General features: G+C 43.1%; 1 protein-coding gene across 1 annotated transcript in view; it reads left to right on the top strand.

Annotated features, from left to right (window-relative positions):
* Nucleotides 1-21,815, top strand: part of LRPPRC (leucine rich pentatricopeptide repeat containing) — a 124,507-nt gene that overhangs the window by 81,762 nt on the left and 20,930 nt on the right. Inside the window, exons 26-31 of the mRNA XM_069954370.1 lie at nt 8,086-8,154; nt 8,451-8,541; nt 9,716-9,858; nt 10,696-10,771; nt 13,824-13,950; nt 19,694-19,782. Of these exons, the coding sequence (XP_069810471.1) occupies nt 8,086-8,154; nt 8,451-8,541; nt 9,716-9,858; nt 10,696-10,771; nt 13,824-13,950; nt 19,694-19,782 (595 nt within the window). The remainder of the gene's footprint in view (nt 1-8,085; nt 8,155-8,450; nt 8,542-9,715; nt 9,859-10,695; nt 10,772-13,823; nt 13,951-19,693; nt 19,783-21,815) is intronic.

The raw sequence follows: 21,815 nt of genomic DNA, 5'->3' as shown, positions 1-21,815 counted from the left end.
ACAATCGCTAATAATCCACGTGATTGATAAGGTGACATGTTTAAAAAACAGTTGTTTGGAGAAAAGTGTCAAGTAAGAATGGAGGCTTTGTACGCTTTGTTATCCCTTTTGTTCTTATGCTAATGGTATTGAGCGTATTTTGTTTCTTTGCCATTGTTCTGAGCAGTTATATTTACTGGAATGATTTTTTTTATTTTTTTTGTTATATACAGTCAGGTCTTTATGATGGCAGGAAGGAAGCTGAGTGATTCTAAAGCATTTCAAAGATTAAAGTTGTTTAAAGGGGGTAGCCCTCTAATGCTTGTTTTTCAAGTGAAATATTGAATCTTATCCTCTAAAGCAGGGGTGGGGAACCTTCGGCTCTCCAGCTGTTGCAAAACTACAATTCCTATCATGCCTGGACAGCCGAAGCTATAGCTTCGGCTGTCCAGGCATGATGGGAATTGTAGTTTTGCAAAAGCTGGAGGGCCGAAGGTTCCCCACCCCTGCTCTAAAGCTACCGTGGTGTGAATAGTCAAAAGAAGAGCCCGTGGAGCATCATTTAAGAGTCTCGAAACACAGGACTAGCCAGATATCCCTCCGGGAAGAACCCAGCCAAGGGGTGGCTCCTGTAGGAAAACCACCATATTAAGTGGCCCTATAAGTCAATGTAATGACCAGGGAAAAACCAAGGCTAGGTATCCATCCACAGACAACTGTTTCAGGGTGTTGCCCCTCATCAGTGTGGACACTCAGGGACACCAGCCAAACGATAACACTGCTGGTTAAAGTGCTCAATGCAGTGAAATCCTAGGTGCATTTCTCCCTGGGAAACATGAATATCCAAAAGAAGAGCCCATGGAGCCTCATTTAAAAGTCTCGAAACACAGGACTAGCCAGATATCCCACCGGGTGGTGTGAATAGTGATACATTGGAGAAAAACTTGACCGATTGAGTTGCTACCAGCTGACTATCTAATGCATAAACTCAGCCCAAGGATATGGTTAGTAAGTAAATAATGGACACAGCAGATTACAAATGTGATGTTGAAGGTAATTCTGTTAAAGGAAAAACATATATTCAGCAAGTAGATGCAATGCTCTGTAGGGATGATAGTCTGCAGCAGAAGCTACAGAGAGGGAGCCCCCTCAGTCTCCCTCTTAGCTGCTGCCTTCTCATAACTTTCTCAAGGCTACCCTAAGGGTCCTATTCCATGAAGCGATTTTTCAACGATAAACGATCACAAACGGCCGCTATGGCGAACGACCTGAAATTGTTTACCCAATTACACGGAACGATGACTGTTCTTGCGGTCGTCCTGTCATCGCTACTGCGTTCCTCGCTGCTGTGAGCGACTGAACAACATCTTATGACAACGAACGATTGCAAACGATCAACAATAAAAAATAGGTACAAATTCTATCAAGCAACCAACGATTTCTCCTTGGTCGCTTAATCGCTGTCTATTACACAAAACCTTCAATCCTTCAATTACAAACGATCGAACTATTTTTTAAACGATAATCATCCCGTGGAATAGGGCCCTAAGTCTGGGTGTAACGCCAAGAACATCGGTTTCTCATCCAGTATATGTGACAAAATTTGAAGTACTAGAGACAGGCTATGTAACTGCTGCTAGAGAAGGCGTGGGTTTTATCATTGTTTCTCTTTCCTTATCTTTGCTTATAACAAGACACTTACCTCTCAATTAAACAGAAGCTTGTCTCATATGTCCTTTGTGATATTAGGCAGACTGCAGCTGTCTCAGCTTAATAATGGGACTGCTCTTAAGTATAACTGTGTCAGGTGTTGATACCTACTTATCACAATAAATGTGGGGGTCACCAGTGTCCATTATTTACTTACTAACCATATCCTTGTGCCGAGTTTATGCATTACATAGTCAGCTGATTCCACTTCAATTGGTCAAACTTTTTCCAATGTGTATCAGTCAGGAGAGAGGAACTTTTCCCTATAGACAAGGCACTTTCCCCTCTTTCTCCATTGAAAATACATGCACACTTAGCCAAACAGAGTGTGCATGTTTTAGGAGTAGTTGATGGCTTGACGAAGAGTTCCTCCAACAGTAGTTGAAAGACTATGGCCAACTTAACTTTTCCTAAATTGCCATAAAGTTCCCATGAGGCGTTATCCAGGATTTAAAAGAAAAAAAGCGAACCTACTTTCTTGCAATAACAGCACCACCCCTGTCCTCAGGTTGTGTGTGATATTACAATTCAGCTCTATTTACTTGTGGAACTGAGCTACAATACTCATACCCAAACTGAGGTCAAGAGTGGCACAGTTTCTGGAAGAAAGCATCCATGTTTTTCTAAGCCTTAAAGGAAACATGTCACCCCCCGTGCCGGGGTGACAGGCTCCCAACCCCCTGTTAGACCCCCTATACTTACCTCATTGCGCCGGGTCCCGCTTCCTGAGCCGGTCGGGTGACTGAGATTTCAGCGCCCGGCGCACATGCTCACAATGAGTGTCCGATGCCCATAGAGAATGACGGAGCATCAGACTCCCCATTCATTCTCTATGAGCATCTGACTCTCCTGTGAGCGCGCGCCAGGCTTCGGGTGCTGAAATCGCAGTCATCCGACCGGCTCAGGAAGCGGGACCCGGCGCAATGAGGTATGTATAGGGGGATCTAACAGGGGGTCGGGAGCCGGTCAGCCCGGCACGGGGGGTGACAGGTCCTCTTTAACAACCTCTTTAAAGTGATTATCAAGCGAAAATCTTTTCTTTCAAATCCACTGGTTTCAGAAAGCTATATAGATTTACTTCTGTTTCAAAATCTTAAGTCTTCTCACACTTATTAGCTGCTTTATGTACTGAAGAAAGTGGTGTATTCTTTCCAGTCTGACACAGTACTCTCTGCTGCCACCTCTGTCCATGTCAGGAACTGTGCAGAGCAGGAGAGATTTTCTATGGGAATTTGCTTCTGCTCTGGACAGTTCCTGACATGGACAGAGGTGGCAGCAGAGAGCACCGTGTCAGACTGGAAAGAATACACCGCTTCCTGTAGGACATACAGCAGCTGATAAATACTGGAAGACTTGAGATTTTTAAATAAGTAAATTACAAATCTGTATAGCTTTCTGAAACCAGTTAATTTGGAAGAAAAAGATTTTCATTGGATCACCTCCTTACCGTCCCTTTGCAATCATTCGGGCCGACTTTTTTATCCGAACACCCATCTTCCCACTGCTGGCAGCTGAACAAAGAATTAGGGACTTAAAAACTACAATTCCCATCATGCCTGGATAGCCAAAGCTATGGCTGTCCAGACATTATGGACATTATAGTTTTGCAGTAGCAGGTTCTCAATCACTTATAGGGGGCACTTTTTTTGGTCTTCCTCGTGTATAGAAACCTGTCACAGCCAAGTAGTGATAATTAAAGGGGTTGTCCAGCGAAAATCTTTTTCTTTCAAATCAACTGATATCAGAAAAAAATCTTAAGTCTTTCCATACTTATTAGCTGCTGTATGTTCTGCAGGAAATGTTTTATTTTCAGTCTGACAGTGCTCTCTGCTGACATCTCTGGCCGAGACAGGAACTCTATCTCTGTTTTCTATGAATCCCCATAGAAAACCAGAAAAGATGATATCCTGGACAAACCCAGTGCCTAACCATAGTGCAGCATATGGACTGAGCGCTGTATTACACTTAAAGGGGTTATCTAGCGAAAATCTTTTTCTTTCAAATCAACTGGTGTCAGAAAGTTATATAGTTGTCATGCAGGAAATGTTGTTTCATTTTCAGTCTAACACACTGCTCTCTGCTGAAATCTCTGGCCGAGACAGGAACTGTCCAGAGCAGGAGAGGTTTTCTATGGGGATTCATATAAAACTGAGACAAAATTCCTGTCTCGGCCAGAGATGTCAGCAGAGAGCAGTGTGTCAGACAGAAAATAAAAGAACATTTCCTGCAGGACATACAGCAGCTAATAAGTATGGAAAGACTTGAGATTTTTCAATAGAAGTAAATTACAAATCTATATAACTTTCTGATATCTGTTGATTTGAAAGAAAAAGATTTTCGCTATACATCCCCTTTAATGCAAAGCAGGAGTCATTGAGCTTATCGTGTTTATCCGCCATAATGGATGGCAACCCAAACCATTAGCATAACGATATATTTTATATTTATATATTTTTTCCTCCTTCTTCTTTTGTCCCTGCCATATGTAAATATCCAGCCAGCCGTGTGCATACTATACGTTTCCAATAGCTCCGCACTTTTCCCGGATTGATTTTTGTAGAGGTGAACTTGACTCCTAAGTTAGATAAGTCTAGCGCAGAACGGGAGAGATTGCTTCTCATGCAGCCTGCCAGCCGGGCTCGGATGTTTGTAATTCACTCAGATGTAAGAGATAAGCTACAAATATGGACTGCTGTGCAAGCCAAGGAGATTTAGTTAATCTGACCTAGATGTTCTTTTGATGATTGAGACCCTGTCCAAGCGCAACAGTTCTCAATATCAAAATGAAATGCAAGGATATCTGGTGTTGGAGCCGTTTGTCCTTGCAATGACAGCCTTTTTCAATCAGCCGGGAACAAGAGGGAGATTTACTATATTAAGTTGTGCGGCTTTGCGGCTCTTTAGATCATTGGCATTTGAATCTGCGATGATATTGAAAGTTGTCAGTGAATGTAACTCCTGTCTGGTCGGGAGGAGGATTAGCATGAAGTGAGACCAACTTTTACAGTGGAATTGTATTTACCTGCGATAGGCGACCTCCACCAAGGCTGAACTCTCCGTCGTCTTTGAATTGATATTGTCGGCCATATAGGATATTCTGCTCTTAGCTGTATATCCGCCTAGGAGACCACAAATGGAATCCTATTACACTTTGGGGGAGATTTATCCAACATGTTGTAAAGTGAAACTGTCTCAGTTGCCCCTAGCAACCAATCAGATCCCACCTTTAATTTTCCAGAGTCTGTGAGGAATGAAAGGTGGAATCTGATTGGTTGCTAGGGGCAACTGAGCCTGTTTCACTTTACACCATGTTTGATAAATCTCCCCCTTTGTCTATCAATGTTCATCCTAAGTTTCCTGGTTCATGTATGAAATGATAGAAGTGCAGTAAGTAGAGGAGACTATGCAAATCTGAGTAGGCCATCAATATCAGCCAGGATATGATAGGAGTGTTGCTAATCTAGACCTTTCAAAAGAAATTGTTTCATCCAGAATTAGAGCAACATGGCTGCTTACAGACGGACGAACGGCAATCAGTGAAAGAGGCTTGTACATTCTAGCAGCCGGGCCACATGAAAAATCAATCTATCGTTCAGGCAGCCATTAACATTCATAGTGATCGGCCTCACATCTCCTGCTTTACATCTGCACAAAACCATCTAATGTAAAAGGGCCTTAAGATCATTAATGGCCACACATATATTTGTGTAAACAGAAAGTGTGCAGTCAAAAACAATGTATTTGAATGGACACACAAATGATGCAGTGATCGTTTGTGCGGCCCAGCTCCGCGATTGATTGTGCCTTGTAAGGGCCCCGCAAATAAGCGCCCATCTTGCTGGTCAGTGCTGATTTGCTGCTGTACACGTCCAGATATTGGGCCTATGGATAGATTGGGAATAACCTGTTGGTGCCATATGAGACATGGATCAAGAGTGGTTCATTTCTGGGGCAGAAAAGATGATATCCTGGACAAACCCAGTGCCTAACCATAGTGCAGCATATGGACTGAGCGCTGTATTACACTTAAAGGGGTTATCTAGCGAAAATCTTTTTCTTTCAAATCAACTGGTGTCAGAAAGTTATATAGATGTCATGCAGGAAATGTTGTTCCTGTCTCGGCCAGAGGTGTCAGCAGAGAGCAGTGTCAGACTGAAAATAAAAGAAAATTTCCTGCATGACATACAGTAGCTAATAAATATAGGAAGACTTGAGATTTTCTAATAGAAGTAAATTACAAATCTATATAACTTTGTGACCCCAGTTGATTTAAAGAAAAAGATTTTAGCTGGATAATCCCTTTAAGTCACTATAGTATATTACACTATATTTTATGTGCAGACCCGCAGTAAAAAGGGCTTTTAAAAAAGCAAAAGCTGGCCACTGCCATAATAAGGTTGTAGCTTCCCTGCAGTGGACACAAGAGTAGTAGATGCTTGAAATAAAATTCGAGAAGATGTGGTTGGTAAATCTACCGTAAAGGCCCTATTAACCAAACGATGGTCAGCCATACCTGGCCGATTACTGGTCGTTACGTCCGGTAACCATTTGGTGTAATAGGACATGTTGAAAGACCACGATCAGCCGGCATGCGGGATGTTGACTGAGGTTTTTTTTGCCTGTACGAACCCTCCTGCTCCTCCCTGCTCACTGCCAGTGCATAGAGCGGAGCACAACATAAAAAATGACGCCGAGCGCAGGAACCACATGGCGTTTTGAAAAAAAAAAATTAAAAATAAAAGGCTCTGGATCACCACGGCAGTGCCTACAGGATAATGTAAAAAAAAAAAAAAATGTTATAGAAATTGCTGTACCTGATGGTACATGTGCTTTAAAGGAGAAGTCCGGCCAAAATTAATTTTTGATATGTTGTTACTTATGAAAAGTTATACAAATTTCTAATGTACATTAATTATGGGAAATGCACATATAGAGCTATTTCCCTTAATTTAGTAGATCAGGAAGTGTTAGAAATATCTCTGAAGAAGTGACGTCACGACCCAGGGTGTAATTCCTATGGAGTGTCCAGCAGGGGGCGCTCTCTATATAGAAGTCTATGGGACTTTATTGTTTCTATGGGTTTCTATGTAATGTAATGTAATGTAGTGTACAGTGCTTTATTGAATGAATACATCTATGGAATACTTTGGGGAGCAAGTGTCCTTGCTCCCCAAAGTATTGCATAAATGTATTCATTCAATACACAGTAAGCCCACCGATCCGCCGCATTTCCGCCGCATTCCCGCCGATCCGCCACACGCTGATCCGCCGCATTCCCGCCGATCCGGACCATATACATTGAACTACAGCTCCCATCATCTGCTTCTAGTATGAACAGGTGATGGGAGCTGTAGCTGGGTAAGGGATATCACATGCCGCCGGGCGCAGGGGGGAGCCGCTCAGTACACAGGAGCGCTCCCCCCTCCTCCTCCTCCTTCCGTGATAACTTCCGCCTATACCAATGCTGAGTCCCTGCCTGGCCGCCGCTCTCCGCTCTCATATACCGGCTCCCGGCATCAGCGCGGACACCAGGATGCATCGGGAGCCGGTATGTATGGGGGGGAGAGCGGAGAGCGGCGGCCAGGCAGGGACTCAGCATTGGTATAGGCGGAAGTTATCACGGGAGGAGGAGGAGGAGGAGGGGGGAGCGCTGCTGTGTACTGAGCGGCTCCCCCCTGCGCCCGGCGGCATGTCATATCCATTACCCAGCTACAGCTCCCATCACCTGTTCATACTAGAAGCAGATGATGGGAGCTGTAGTTCAATGTATATGGTCCGGATCGGCGGGAATGCGGCGGATCAGCGTGTGGCGGATCGGCGGGAATGCGGCGGAAATGCGGCGGATCGGTGGGCTTACTGTGTATTGAATGTATTGAATGAATACATTTATGCAATACTTTGGGGAGCAAGGACACTTGCTCCCCAAAGTATTCCATAGATGTATTCATTCAATAAAGCACTGTACACTACATTACATTACATTACATAGAAACCCATAGAAACAATAAAGTCCCATAGACTTCTATATAGAGAGCGCCCCCTGCTGGACACTCCATAGGAATTACACCCTGGGTCGTGACGTCACTTCTTCAGAGATATTTCTAACACTTCCTGATCTACTAAATTAAGGGAAATAGCAGTATATGTGCATTTCCCATAATTAATGTACATTAGAAATTTGTATAACTTTTCATAAGTAACAACATATCAAAAATTAATTTTGGCCGGACTTCTCCTTTAAGTGAACCTGCCTGGGATAAACATATATCCTAAGATAATAAGAAATGAATTACTAATAGGGCAGACTAGATGGACCTGGTGGTCTTTTTCTTCCGACAATCTTCTGTGTTTGTTATATCCTATGATGGCATAATTTTGTTTTGTTTTTTGCTTTAGACCCCGGGCTTGAGAGCCTACCCAGTTAAGATGAGCTGGTTTGTTGATCGCTGCCTGAGAACGAACCAGGTAATGTATCGCTGAATCCCAACTTTTTTTTCCCATCAACCCCACACCACAGAGCAGGGCAGCATAGCCTGGATGAGGGGAGTCTAATGTTAGCTCTATGAGGTACACAGGGAGCTGCTGTCATTATATACAGTGAATACACTTACTGTACACTGAACTTTTTTACTATAAAGTGACCAACCCCTTTAATGTTTGGATAGCCATTTTTTCCATTATACTTGTAATCTATGTGAGATCCATTTTGGCATTACTTTCAGAGACCCCATTGAATTTCTTCTTCTTTCTTCTATGTGCAGGTGGATTTGTTGGAGAAATGTGTAGAAATCTCCCAGAAACTCTTTGACTGTGATAGAGAAGACATGTACTTCCAGCTATTCAAAATATATGGTGGGTATTATATATGGACCGTCCATTGAGTTGGCCGTGTCTTTTCAACTCTCATCGACTTTGATGAGAGGGAGAGACATTTGAGGCCACCTTTTTCTAAGTTTGGTAGAAGTGAATAAGCCTGAGCTGCTGCCCCACACACAGTCTGCCAACAGAGTGCCATTGTTTTTAGAAAAAGCAGCCATGGTTTTTTTTTGTTTGTTTTTAATTTAGAGGGGTATTCCGCTAATTTGCTAATGAAATGTTCATGCTATCAAGGGAGTATAGAGAATGCGGTTTCTTCACTAGATTAGGGAAGGGTTCTTTGTACATTTAGGGTCTTATTACACGGCCCGATCATAAACTGTACATGAGCGCTGATCTGCTAACATTTACACTGGCCGACTATCCGGCAGCAAGGGCTATATAGATAGATAGAGAGATGCAAACCCAATGGGGGAGATTTATCAAACATGGTGTAAAGTGAAACTGGCCCAGTTGCCCCTAGCAACCAATCAGATTCCACCTTCATTTTCCAAAGTCTGTGAGGAATGAAAGGTGGAATCTGATTGGTTGCTAGGGGCAGCTGAGCCAGTTTCACTTTACACCGTGTTTGATAAATCTCCCCCAATAAGTTTAGGTCTGGTCCTAAAGAAACAATCAGCTGATGATCGTTTTATCTATTATGCTGCGTTTATACAAAGCGATAATTCGCCCAATCAATCTTTTAACGATTTTGAAGCAAAGATCTGGTTTTTAAAACGATCAGCGTTTAGACGAATAAATCGTTAGAAAATTTGTAAGAAGAGTCGTTACTGCGATTGTTTTTAAGATTTTTTAGCGAACGACAAACGATGATTTAAAAACGTTGAAAGATCAAAATGAACGATTTCTCACTCGACGCTTGATCGTTTGCTGTGTTTACACGGAATGATTATCGCTCAAATGCAATCGTTATTGCGAAAATTCAAATGATGATTATTCCGTGTAAGCGCAGCATTACACGGAACTATTATTGGCCGAATCTGCCTCCGTGTAATAGGGCTCTAAGGGCAGTCAAGATTTGGATTGCCAGGAAACTTCAACTTTTGAACCAGACAAAAATCTCTTTATATATTTCATATTCTGCAGTTTTTACTTTAATGCTTAAGTTTTTATTTTCCTTTAGTTTAATTCTTTGCCTTTTGTGTTACAGATAAAAATAATGATTGGGAAAAGGCGAAGGACGCTTGGTACAAAATGAGGGAAGAAAACATCCTGCCCCAGGAGACTACGCTGAGCCTCATAAAGAACCTATTCAAAAAGAGTGGGCAAGAAGTTAGTCTTCACATCCCAGAGGTAACTTTGCTTGGAAGTTCAGGGTTATACACACAGGGTTCTGCGCTAAATCCAGATACAAGTTGTAAAATGAATCATCCTGTCCAGTGATTTTCTTCATCCATTCTTTTTTCATATATACAAGTAGAATGTTTTATTTGTAGGACAGTGGTGATGAGCAGATTGCTTTGGAATGAAAAAAAATTTGTTTATAATTTTCCAAAATTTGCAATTTAAAAAATAAATCCAAATTTGGATTTGTTTTGAATACCAAGTTGTTGTGCTCTTCTTTGAACAAAAATCAAGTAAAGGAGCAGGTACATGTTTCTTTGACAGGAGTCCCTGCTCCTATTGGTATTGAACAGCCAGCAATTCAATAAATGTCTGGTCACTTGTCCCCCTGTGCACCTACCGTTTAGCATTATATATATATATATATATATATATATGTATGTGTGTGTGTGTGTATATATCTATATATATATATATATATATATATATATATATATATATATATATATATATATATATATTTTACACATATACACTCACCTTCCTTGTGCTGTTAGATGCCCAGTGCTAGCATTTTCCCCATGATGTCTTGGTGACATCAGTAGTCATGGACTGTGTGGCCAGGTGATTACGATGAATACGCCAGTCCAGAGGCATCTGTCTGTACCCCTTTAAAGACTTAACCCTATAAAGAAGCTCTGTGACTTGGTGTTTGTATGTGATTTTCTTATTTGAGGTATAAATGTTCCTTTCTGTCTATATCACACACATTTGCTGTGCTTTAGTACATGTCTGATGCTACTTACAGCACAGGTCACCTGTCATTCCTTTTTCCTCCCTTTTCAGATTGAGACTACTGCAAAATCTTTCAGCGGATCTGGTAGAAGAGTCGTAGACTTATTACGGGAAGGAAAGACTACAGGTATGTGCTACACATTTTTACCTAAACACATTTACGCATTTAAGGGTGTTCACCTGTATTGGAAAAAGATTCTATGGGCTGTATCTTTATTGCAATGTATGTATTGTCTCTACAGCTAAAATCATGTTGTAGGATCCTGTGGTCCCCATACTAGTACAGGTATAAAAAAAAATCTTTCAATTCAACCAGTGCAAAGAAGTTATAGAGATTTGTATTTTTATCTCTATTTTAAGTCTTCCAGTACTTACCAGCTGCTGTATGTCCTGCAGGAAGTTCTGTACTCTCCAGTCTGGAGAGCAGGAGAGATTTTCTATGGGGATTTGCCACTGCTTTGGACAGTTCCTGACACCACCAGAGAGCACCGTATCAGACTGGAAATAATACACCACTTCCTGCAGGACATACAGCAGCTGATAAGTACTGGAAGACTGGATATTTTTTTAATAGAAAGTGCCAGAGATTTGTAATTTACTTCTGACACTAGTTGATTTAAAAGAAACAGACCTTTCACTGGAGTACCCCTTTAACTGCTGTAAAACACGGCAGCTTATCTTCTGTAAGTACGAGAGGATTAGGAATGTTGCATGCCGGCACTTCTTTCTATCTGACCTCAAGGAAGAGTGCAACGCATAAACACTTTAAACGGTTGGCCGACCCCACCAAAATCATTAAGTTTGACCAACATTCATCTTATGTATATGGCCACCTTAGTGTGGATAGTCAGCCTTACAAAGCTGAGCTTAGTTAAGGGTCCTATTCCACGGGTCGATGGGGGCCCGATCAGTAATGTAAACGAGCGCCGATCTGCTAGATCGCCGCTCGTTTACTGGGCCTATAGTCGTTTAGCAAAGGCTGCATGGAAATAGTTACCGATGTCCTTACAGCCCTTTTTTAAACACCATAGATTACCTACACATGTTCCAGGTCTTCTCCTGCGCTCCTTCTTCCTCCCGCGCACAGCAGCGGCTTCGGTGCGGCCTGTCAGAGCTGACAGACCGCTCAGCCAATCACTGGCCGCGGTGGTCCTGGCCAGTGATTGGCTGAGCGGTCTGTCAGCTCTGACAGGCCACACCGAAGCTGCTGCTGCGCGCGGGAAACGGGAGGAAGAAGGAGCGCAGGAGAAGCCCTGCAACATGTGTAGGTAATGTATGGTGCTTTTGAAATCGTTGGTCGCCCACCGCGCATTGCTATTCCACGTAGCGATGCGCGGTTGGTGCCCAATGATTTTAGGTGTAAATAGACGATCAGCCGATGACACGATAATCGGCTGATTGTTGTCTATATTCCACAAAGTGATAATCGACCAAATCGGGCTGATTCAGCCGATTATCGCTCCGTGGTATAGGCCCCTTAGTTACGGTGGTGGGAATTTGATTCTTAAAGGGCTTTTCCAGGATTAGATAAAGCACAGCTTTCTTGAAAAGAAAAAAAAATCACCACCACCCCAGTCCTCAGGCTGTGTGTGGTATTACAATTCAGCTCCATTCACTTCAATGAAACTGAGCTGCAAAACCCCACACCCAAACTGAGGACAGGAGAGGTGCTGTTACTGGAAGAAAGCCTGGATAACCCCTAAGTGACGTTGGACCTCATATGGATACCAGTCACAACAATGCTATTTAGTGAATGGGCCTGAATTGCAATACCAGACACAACCCATAGACAAGTTGGGCGCTATTTATGAGGAGTACATAGAAGCTTGTTTAATCTTGGACAATCCACTATGTCTGCATTTTTTTGGGCTGAATATTATAGAAATAGCTGCTAAATGGAGCGACTAATGTAAATGAATGTGATCATGGAGTATTCCCATTGAATAGGCGTTCCACCCTCCAGCCTTAAATGGCTGATAATATGGAGTCTGTTCCATACTTATCCTATCTCCCATGTGCAACAGAAGCTCGACTATTCGTGCGATCCCGTCTCCTCATCGCGATCGCTGTTATAAGATGCTTCCACGCGCTTCAGTCTGGATTACGGTTTCAATGAACTGTTTATTGCCGCTCCGTCTCGTTCTGGTGGGTTATCCGCGAGATGTGTGGCTACCGTTTTTTACGATTTCAGATTTTCTTTTCATAAACTGACAGTTTTTGTGAATATGTGAAATAAAACTGTTAATCAGTCAGAGACGAGCGGAACGCTTTTTTTTTTTTTTTTTTTTTTTCTTCCACCTTAAAGGAAGATTGCAAAGAAATGTTCTTAGATCTGCTTCTATTAAAGAATACCATTGTTGTATGGCATGTATAGCAGCACTCCATATCTACTTGGTTTCCTACAAGTGTATTTTCACTCCATTGAACTCGCTGGGGGGCAAAAACTGTTCTGAAAATTTCAGTTGTGGGACATCAATGTGAAGTTCCTAAAGAGGTGTTAGAAAGCACTATTGTTCAATTCAGTATTAATACAGTAGGTTCCCTATTGAAGTAGATGAACATGTCAATGCATTACACAGGCACTGCACTGATTTATGTGGACAATGTGTAATGCTTGGTTTCACCTGTGGGAGTGCTGCAGGGGAACTAAAGACTTGCTGTCTGGTTTTTCCACAGATTGCAGGTGATGGGTGGAGGTCCCAACATTGGTGATCTTTCACTGGTGCTTCTAACAAAAAGGGATTGTCCATTACTTAGTGACCCCTTAAAGCGGTAGTTCACAAAAAAAAAATTCTTTCAAATCAACTAGTACTTGTGCAACTTGTAGTACTTATCAGCTGCTGTATGTCCTGCAGAAAGTGGTGTATTCTTTCCAGTCTGACACAGTGCTCTCTGCTGCCACCTCTGTCCATGTCAGGAACTGTCCAGAGCAGTTTCAAATCCTCATAGAAAACCTCCCCTGCTCTCCAGACTGGAAAGAATACCACTTCCCACAGCACATACTGCAGCTGATAAGTCCACCTTTCATTTTCCAAAGAGTCTGTGAGGAATGAAAGGCGGAACAGCAGTGTTTGTGGCCATTATTGTGTTAGCAGCTGATGATTTCTCTCTATACTGGGGACCTATACCTGTTCCCGCGATCTCAGACTAATAATATTTTATTCATTCTTTCCTTTTAGAGGCATTTGCTGTGTTTCAGGAAGCCACGAAAAATAACATGCCATTAACGAACAGGACGTACACTGGTCTCATCAAAGCGCTGGTGAAAGACGGCTTACTGAAGGAGGTTGCGGAAGTGGAGGCTGTGTAAGTGCCTGGGGGTCTGTGATGGGGATGGGTATTGTGGACACCTGCATGGTTGAAGAAAAATTTGGAAACGTTATTTAAAGGGATCGGATGGGCAGTTGCTAATACAGCAGAGATGTACAGGGTATGCCATAAATGTTAGATACGTGCAGGTGCTACCTCTTTAATTCTTGGAGGGAAGGGGAAGCTTATAGATGGGATGATGGGAGTTGTAGTTTTGCAACAGCTGGAGAGCCAGGGTTCCCTACCACTGTACTAGAAGATGTTCAAGAGTCGTCCTGGTGGCCATATTGATTGGAACTACAGATGAGCACAATGCAAGCATGCTCAAGTCCTGTCTTTCGGCATTTGAATACTGGTGGCTGAAAAAGTTGGATGCAGCCCTAGGGAGGTCCTGAAAAACATGGATACAGCCTATGGCCTATAGCTGTATCCATGTTTTCCAGGACTCTCTAGGACTGCATCCAACTTCTTTAGCCTTAAGTATTGAAATGCTGAACGATCGGATTTGAACATGCTGAAGTCAAGCTCATCTCGAGTTGCAACCTATCTTTGATAGCACAACTCAAGGACTTATGTACACCTTGTACAGTGGTAGTATATCGCTAGGATGTGCCATCACCAGGGCTGTGAAGTCAGTAAGCCACAGCTCCGACTCCTGAATTTTATCAGGACCGACTCAGACCCCTGCTCCTTCATAAATGGCCTGTCATATACCAGGGGAGTTATTTATCACACTGGCTCAGCAGCTTCTCCCTAATGTCCTACATGATCCTGGGGCGACTTCTGAGGGAATAAGGAAAGATACAAAGCAGCCTCTCCTGTGTGTGCAGTGGATGCAGCCAGTCTCCAGCCTCCATGTCCTGAACTACTCACAACTAGACTAGATGGAGCAGGTGGTCTTTTCCTGCTGACAATCCTCTATGTTTCAAACTAAATATTCACCATACACACTGCTAACAATGCCAGATACCTGTAATATAGAGGTCAGCCATAGTGATATACAGGGGGTCACATAAATTGATATAGAGGGGGTCACACATAGTGATATAGAGAAGCCACACATAGTGATATAGAGGGATCACTGTGGGTGTGTGGGAATGCCATAGCGCACACACACACACGCAGCCTGCTGCAGCCATAGCGCGCGCGCGCGCGCACACACACACACACACACACACACACACACACACACACACACACACACACACACACACACACACACACACACACACAGCCTGCTGCACCCATAACACACACACACACAGCCTGCTGCACCCATAACACACACACACACAGCCTGCTGCACCCATAACACACACACACACAGCCTGCTGCACCCATAAAACACACGCACACACACAGCCTGCTGCAGCCATAACACACGCACACACACAGCCTGCTGCAGCCATAGCACACACACACACACAGCCTGCTGCAGCCATAGCACACACACACACACACACAGCCTGCTGCAGCCATAGCACACACACACACACACACACAGCCTGCTGCAGCCATAGCACACACACACACAGCCTGCTGCAGCCATAGCGCACACACACACACACACACACAGCCTGCTGCAGCCATAGCGCACACACACACAGCCTGCTGCAGCCATAGCACACACACACAGCCTGCTGCAGCCATAGCACACACACACACACAGCCTGCTGCAGCCATAGCGCACACACACACACACACACACACACACACACAGCCTGCTGCAGCCATAGCGCACACACACACAGCCTGCTGCAGCCATAGCACACACACACAGCCTGCTGCAGCCATAACACACACACACACACACACACACAGCCTGCTGCAGCCATAGCATGCACACACACACACACACACACACACACAGCCTGCTGCAGCCATAGCACACACACACAGCTGCAGCCATAGAACACTTAAGAAAAACACCACAGGTTACTGCTGCACTACTTATGTCTTCTCCTCCTCCTCCTCCTCTATATTACACAGGATATCTTCATATTACACTGCTGCTCATATACAGTCATCCTGCATCCAGGAAGAGAACAGCACAGATATCCCCCCCCCACACACACACACACATTACACTGGCTGACTACGGCTTGATCATTTTAGTGAACGAGCGCCGATCTGCTAGATTGGCGTTTGTTTACTGGACCTCTTAGATGGCCCAATAATCGGGCAGTAAGGGCTGCATGGACATCATTAGCAATGACCATGCAGCCCTTGTCAAAACACCTGATTCCTTACCTCTCCCCGCTCCCAGTCTTCTCTCCTGTGCTCCGCCGCTTTCCGGTACCAGTGTCAGCAGCCTGTCAACTCACAGGCTGCTCAGCCAATCACAGGCCGGGACCGTCACTCAGACGCTGCTGCCGCTGGGATCGGGAAGCTGCGGAGCACTGGAGAGAAGATCGGGAGCAGGGAGAGGTAAGGTATTAGTTTTTTGTGCAATCGTCAGCAGCACATGACTATTACATGTAGTGATGCGCAGTCGGTGCCAAGCGATTTTAGGTGCAAACCTAAACCAACAATCAGCCGATGATCATTTCATCCCCTGATCATTGACTCTATTACACGGAGTGATAATCGGACAAATCGCTCTGTGTAATAGGGCCCTTAGACACCCTCATGGCCTCAATCTGGTGAATAGGGTTGTGCTGTAGTTTCCCTGTATAGCTGGGAGACCAGGAGCGCCTCTCTGCACGGAAAGGGAGTGCAGAATTATTCTAGCACTCAATCATTATCACGGACCCCCCTACCGACAGCGTATTCTAGTGATATGGCATGATGGTTTGAGATGGGAATACCCCTTCAAGAATGACCAGGGCTATTTTATAAGTATATATCACAGTAGCTTGTGTATTAATAACCTTATTGCTCACCGAACATTGGTGTATTCCCCGCAGTCTAATTTTTGCAGGCTGCATGTGCACAAGATCCTCGGTTTGGGGCATGATAGCAGACTCGCTGCCCGGCTAATGACGTTCGTGTCGTCCGAGGGCCATGAAATTAGATGTAGTAGTACTGGAATGAAAGCTTAGGTCTGTAATAGTGGCTAACATCTATTTAATCACACCGAAGATTGAAAGATTGGGGGAAAGTAAATCCCGCGTTACATGTAATTTACAGACTCCTGCGCGAAATGTTGATTTAAGGCCTTTGACAGATGGGACCAAGTAAGAAGTGGAACTGAGCAATGAGTGCTTAGGCAGGGATTAAGAGGATTGCTCTGTACAGTAAGAAAATCCCGCGTCCAATGACCCCCCAGAGGCTGAAAGTGACTGAGAGAGGGGGGATAGTCCTATTCTGTCCTCCACAAAGGATTTTGCAGGGATTGATGAGAATAATTTAGCAGTGACCATGCTTACTTCCCAATCTGCTCAGCGCCATAAGTTTGAGTAGGTAGAATAGACTGCTCAGTTGGTTAGCCTCAAGACGATCAGAGCGATTTATCTTGATTGTTGATATTCTAAATGACAATGACCTCTTAATCCCTCGCTACTCTCACTGCTTTCCCTGCCAGAGGAGATTGTTTTGCCTTTTGTTAATCTAGAAATGAACTTTTGCAAAGTTATGCCCGGATTTCATTAGTGCCGGGTGCATTTGGCAGATGCTCGAAAACAGATGCCATTGCAAGCTAGACCCCTTTCTCTCCTTTTTTTTTTTTTTTTTTTTTAATGAACAACCACACAAAAGAAAATAAATGAATAAATAAAAGCACTTCACCCTCCATAGTTAAGGTATCAAGGGAGGCATCAGTTTTAGTCATCTAAGTACACAAAGCTAAAGGTCGAGATGGAATAAAACCCAGAGCACGTGGTCAATGAAAACAAACAGCATACATTCGAAAAGTGGGGAAAAGCAATATGCAGAGTGACGTGACGTGTACTGTACGTGGGATGTGGGACAAGAGCTTTTCTCAGTGAATCGTTTGATGACCCCTACGGCTGCTCCTACGGCTGCTCCAAGCTCAGGTCACAGACATATATCTACTCCAGGTCAATAGACCAGGAGTTTTAGATGTATGTTCTGCGCCTCTTTCCTAAAGAAAAATAAAAGTTTTATAAAAAAATTTCAAATAATTTAACTACTAAAAAGGGAGCAGGAAAGTCTTTCCAATGGTGGCTATCAATATACAAGCCTGGTAGAGCAACATGAGGAAGGGCCTTATTAGATGGATTGAGGCCACCTGTAATCAAGTACCTTGGTTATTGTCACTTGTTTACAGAAGCTTCACAAAACTGCCTTGCAGCAATTGGCCTTCATCCATATGTCCCCTATGATACATTGAGATGTGCGTCCAACAGACAATGAGTTTTCTGGAGATCAGGACTGTCCGATCGACTAACACGAGTTTTTGTCTGTTTTTCGTCTATTTGCTAGCCTTATTACAGGGGGCGATTTTGGCCTATTAGGCTAATACTTATCCTGTGTAGGGGGTGTCCTTACAGATGGATTATTTCTGTACCCTAGCACACATGAAAGTAGGTCTGGTTCCAGTCTACTGTAACAAGAAGAGTTGAGAACAGTTACTACATCCCTTCCGTACTTACAGGGTCTCAGATAGTTCCACGTAAAATGAAGATCCGCTCCCAAAAAGCCCCATCTCCAACAAAATAAAGTGAGCACAGTCCGTGGCCTTCTAAGTGGTTGAAAACTACAATTCTCATCATACCAGACTATCCAAAGGGTGTCCAGGCATGAAGAGATTGCCGCAGGTTGGGCGTCCCTGAACAAGAGATCCTGTGAATATGAGATCCTGAGATGTGGGAGAATCCCATAGGCTTTTATAGCTATGATTGTGGAATAGCTTCAAGAAGGTATCTTTTATAGATCCTATGTCTGCCGTCCCAATGAGTTCTGAGGAAACAAGGGAGATTGTTAAATGTTACATCAAAAAGACAATATAATTGTGAGATCACCGCTTGCTGATCCCCAGAGGATGCCGCTACTGCTGATATAATAGGCGTCAGTCTGTATTATACCTCTATTACAAGACCTGAAAAAAATCAGTGATGGAGGATTCCAAACTCTAAACGATTTAAAGCTTTCTTCCCCTCATAACGAATATCCCAGATGCCTCTAAATTCTGGGTATAACTTATTGATCCAGATACAGCTGTGTCATCAGACTTCAGTTAAACAGTAACCCCCCCCCCCCCCCCCCCCCAGAAAAACACAGTAAAAAAACATGACCGTGTTAAGACTAAGATGCCTTTTGCTTATCTGCAGCGCTTAATGCCAACCTTCAAAAAAATATTGTTCATTTTATAATTAACCCAAAGGATGATGTAAATGAAGAGAGAAAAAAAAGGGGTATCTGACACCATCTCCGCCGAAAAAAGACATAACAGGCGCGGTTATTTTAATCGTCTAATATGTCAGCGTTCTCTAATCTGAAACCGATTGTTTAAATAAAAAAAGAGAAAGAAATATCTCCAATTTGTTTCCCTTTTGTCGCTCATATCCAACTTTTGTCATCTGTCAGATTAGAGAAGGGGGGGGGGGGGGGGGGAAATATAAAGAAGAAAAAAAGGGAGAGAAAATGTATTCTTCCGTCCCCCCATTGACAGGATCGCACAAAAGCTGTCTCCAGGTCGATATTTTCCAGCAATATTTTTAACATATGAACAGTAGTTTTTGTAATTTCACCTCGAAGCTCAACCATTTATTATCGTATCAGAAGCATGTCAGTAATTTTTTTTTTCCTTTCCCCCTACAACGTCTGCCTTCTTTTTTAGCGCCAAGAACCGCGTCAGGAACTACAGCCTGAGGGGTACAGCCGGTAATCTCCTCATCGAAGAGCAAGTTAGGCGGGACTGTTTGAAAGGTATGTCACAATGCTTGACCTTTACGTCACATTAATGCCTCTGTAGATTTTTCTTGAAACGCCCTTCGAATACTTGGATAAAGGAGTCCATTTAGCAAATTACCTGCTTATCAAGAGCCTTTTGTGGCGGCGGAGAGACGTAAATTACTGTACATGCATTTATAATACATCTTGAATATGAATGTACTTGTCATCTGACCACTTAGTCCGGTTTCCATTCCATTTAACACAAGATGGGTGTTTTTTTTTTTTTCTTAAGATGAAGCATTGCTCTTCAGACATGCAAAATTTGTGTTCTAGAAGGGGAGTGAACGAGATGGGGGGGAAAAAAAAAATAGGAGCCCAATACACGCTTTCAGCAGTGTTAAAATTCACCGCACAAGTCAGTCTGATTTTTTTGCAAATTAAGATACATTAATGCTTAAGAACAATTTCTCAGCGGTTGATTTTTTTTTTTTATGCATTTTTTTTTCTTCTTTCAAAGAAGTTAAATGGAGTGGTAAATGTGTACGATTGTGCGCTAAATGATTACGATATTGATTTAAAGAAAAAGCTTAAACTAATACTTTTTTTTATGCTTTGCAATGCCAGCCGCGTCTTGATACAGTCATTTTTTTATTTATTTTTTTTCCCTTGGCTTGTTTTCATGTTAATATCCTTATGAAGGATCTTTAGAAAAGCTTGTCTTGTGTGACTGCGTGACAGCTGCGAGCTGAATAAAAGCGCCTCGGCTGCGTGCTGCGTTGTGCTTTTCATATATGTGTATAAAAGTAACATAAAACCGCAGAGCGGGTTGAAGGAGATGAGATGTCGGGGAGGTCCGGGCTTGTTTCATGGTGCAGCAGGAGGCGGTATAAACAGCGATCGCATTAAAGGGAATGTGTCATCAGAAAATGATCTATACTTTTCCTTTTTTTATGCATATTTTTCAAGAATGGGGATTTTTCTAATTTTTAATGTCTGTTTTTTTTTTTTAAATGATCCTGAAATTTTTCTGTTTGAATTTTTTATTGTAAAAAAAAAAGACAATTGAGGGCATGCACTTCCACCCTTACAAGGAAGTCCCCCTAAAAACACACACTTAAATAGGGCATACAATTGTGCAATAGAAATTTGTTCATGACGTGTAAGTTGTTGTTTCCATCCTGACCACTAAGCAGAGACTTGTTCTGCCAGAGATGATAAGGAAGAGGAGGCTGCTGTAAAGTGAGAATTACAGCAAAAGGTTACACCCTTAAGTAGATACAGAATTTAGAGATTATTGGGGATCTGAACCCTCAGACCTGACCCATCAAAACTTTTGACTATTAGTCTTCTCATTTGTTGTGTGGCCAATCTAGTGTCTCATAGGACGTCTCCAGCAGTCACTGGCCTCAGTAGTCTCTCCCTGAATGTACTGCACATGACCACTGAGGTCACTGATTTGGTGAATATCACAGAAAGCTTGCTGGAATTACAGACTATTATCCATTTTTATGGGAAACCCCCTTTAATAAAAGTCAATCCTTACAAAATGTCCCAAATAGAAAAATGCAAATATCCCTTTAAGAGACCCCTCTATATCGTGCTCATAGGCACAGACAACCAGGAAGGTAAACAACATGGTACCTGTCTATTAGCTGATCGCTGTTTGCACAGTTATGAAATAATGTTTTCCTTCTAAGCTCAAGTGTCATGGAGGTGGTGTTGAGTGTGACGGCAAAGAGCATCTTTTACCCGGGGATTGTACAGGCATCCCATTGATTTGAATGGGGCAATGTGTAATACTCAGTTTACCATGTGGGGGCACTGCAGATAAGTTAACCAGGATCGGTAGGATCGCTTTATAAGTAATGGAGCCCAATGACCTGTTTAAGGGTCATATTCATTGGGACCATTATAGTAATCTCTGCACGCTGCCTATGATTATGGCGTGCCACCGCTTACATGATCCCCGAACCTTATTGCCTTGGAGCAGCTGCACTGTGTTTGCATTGCGTAATCCATTACAGATTATGTAAGCCCATCGACGAAATGACACAGGAGTCAGCCGT

The sequence above is a fragment of the Dendropsophus ebraccatus genome, chromosome 15, assembly GCF_027789765.1.
Source record: "Dendropsophus ebraccatus isolate aDenEbr1 chromosome 15, aDenEbr1.pat, whole genome shotgun sequence".
NCBI lineage: Eukaryota > Metazoa > Chordata > Amphibia > Anura > Hylidae > Dendropsophus > Dendropsophus ebraccatus.
Note: the sequence above shows the minus strand (reverse complement) of the source record. Positions and strands in the feature narration are given on the sequence as shown.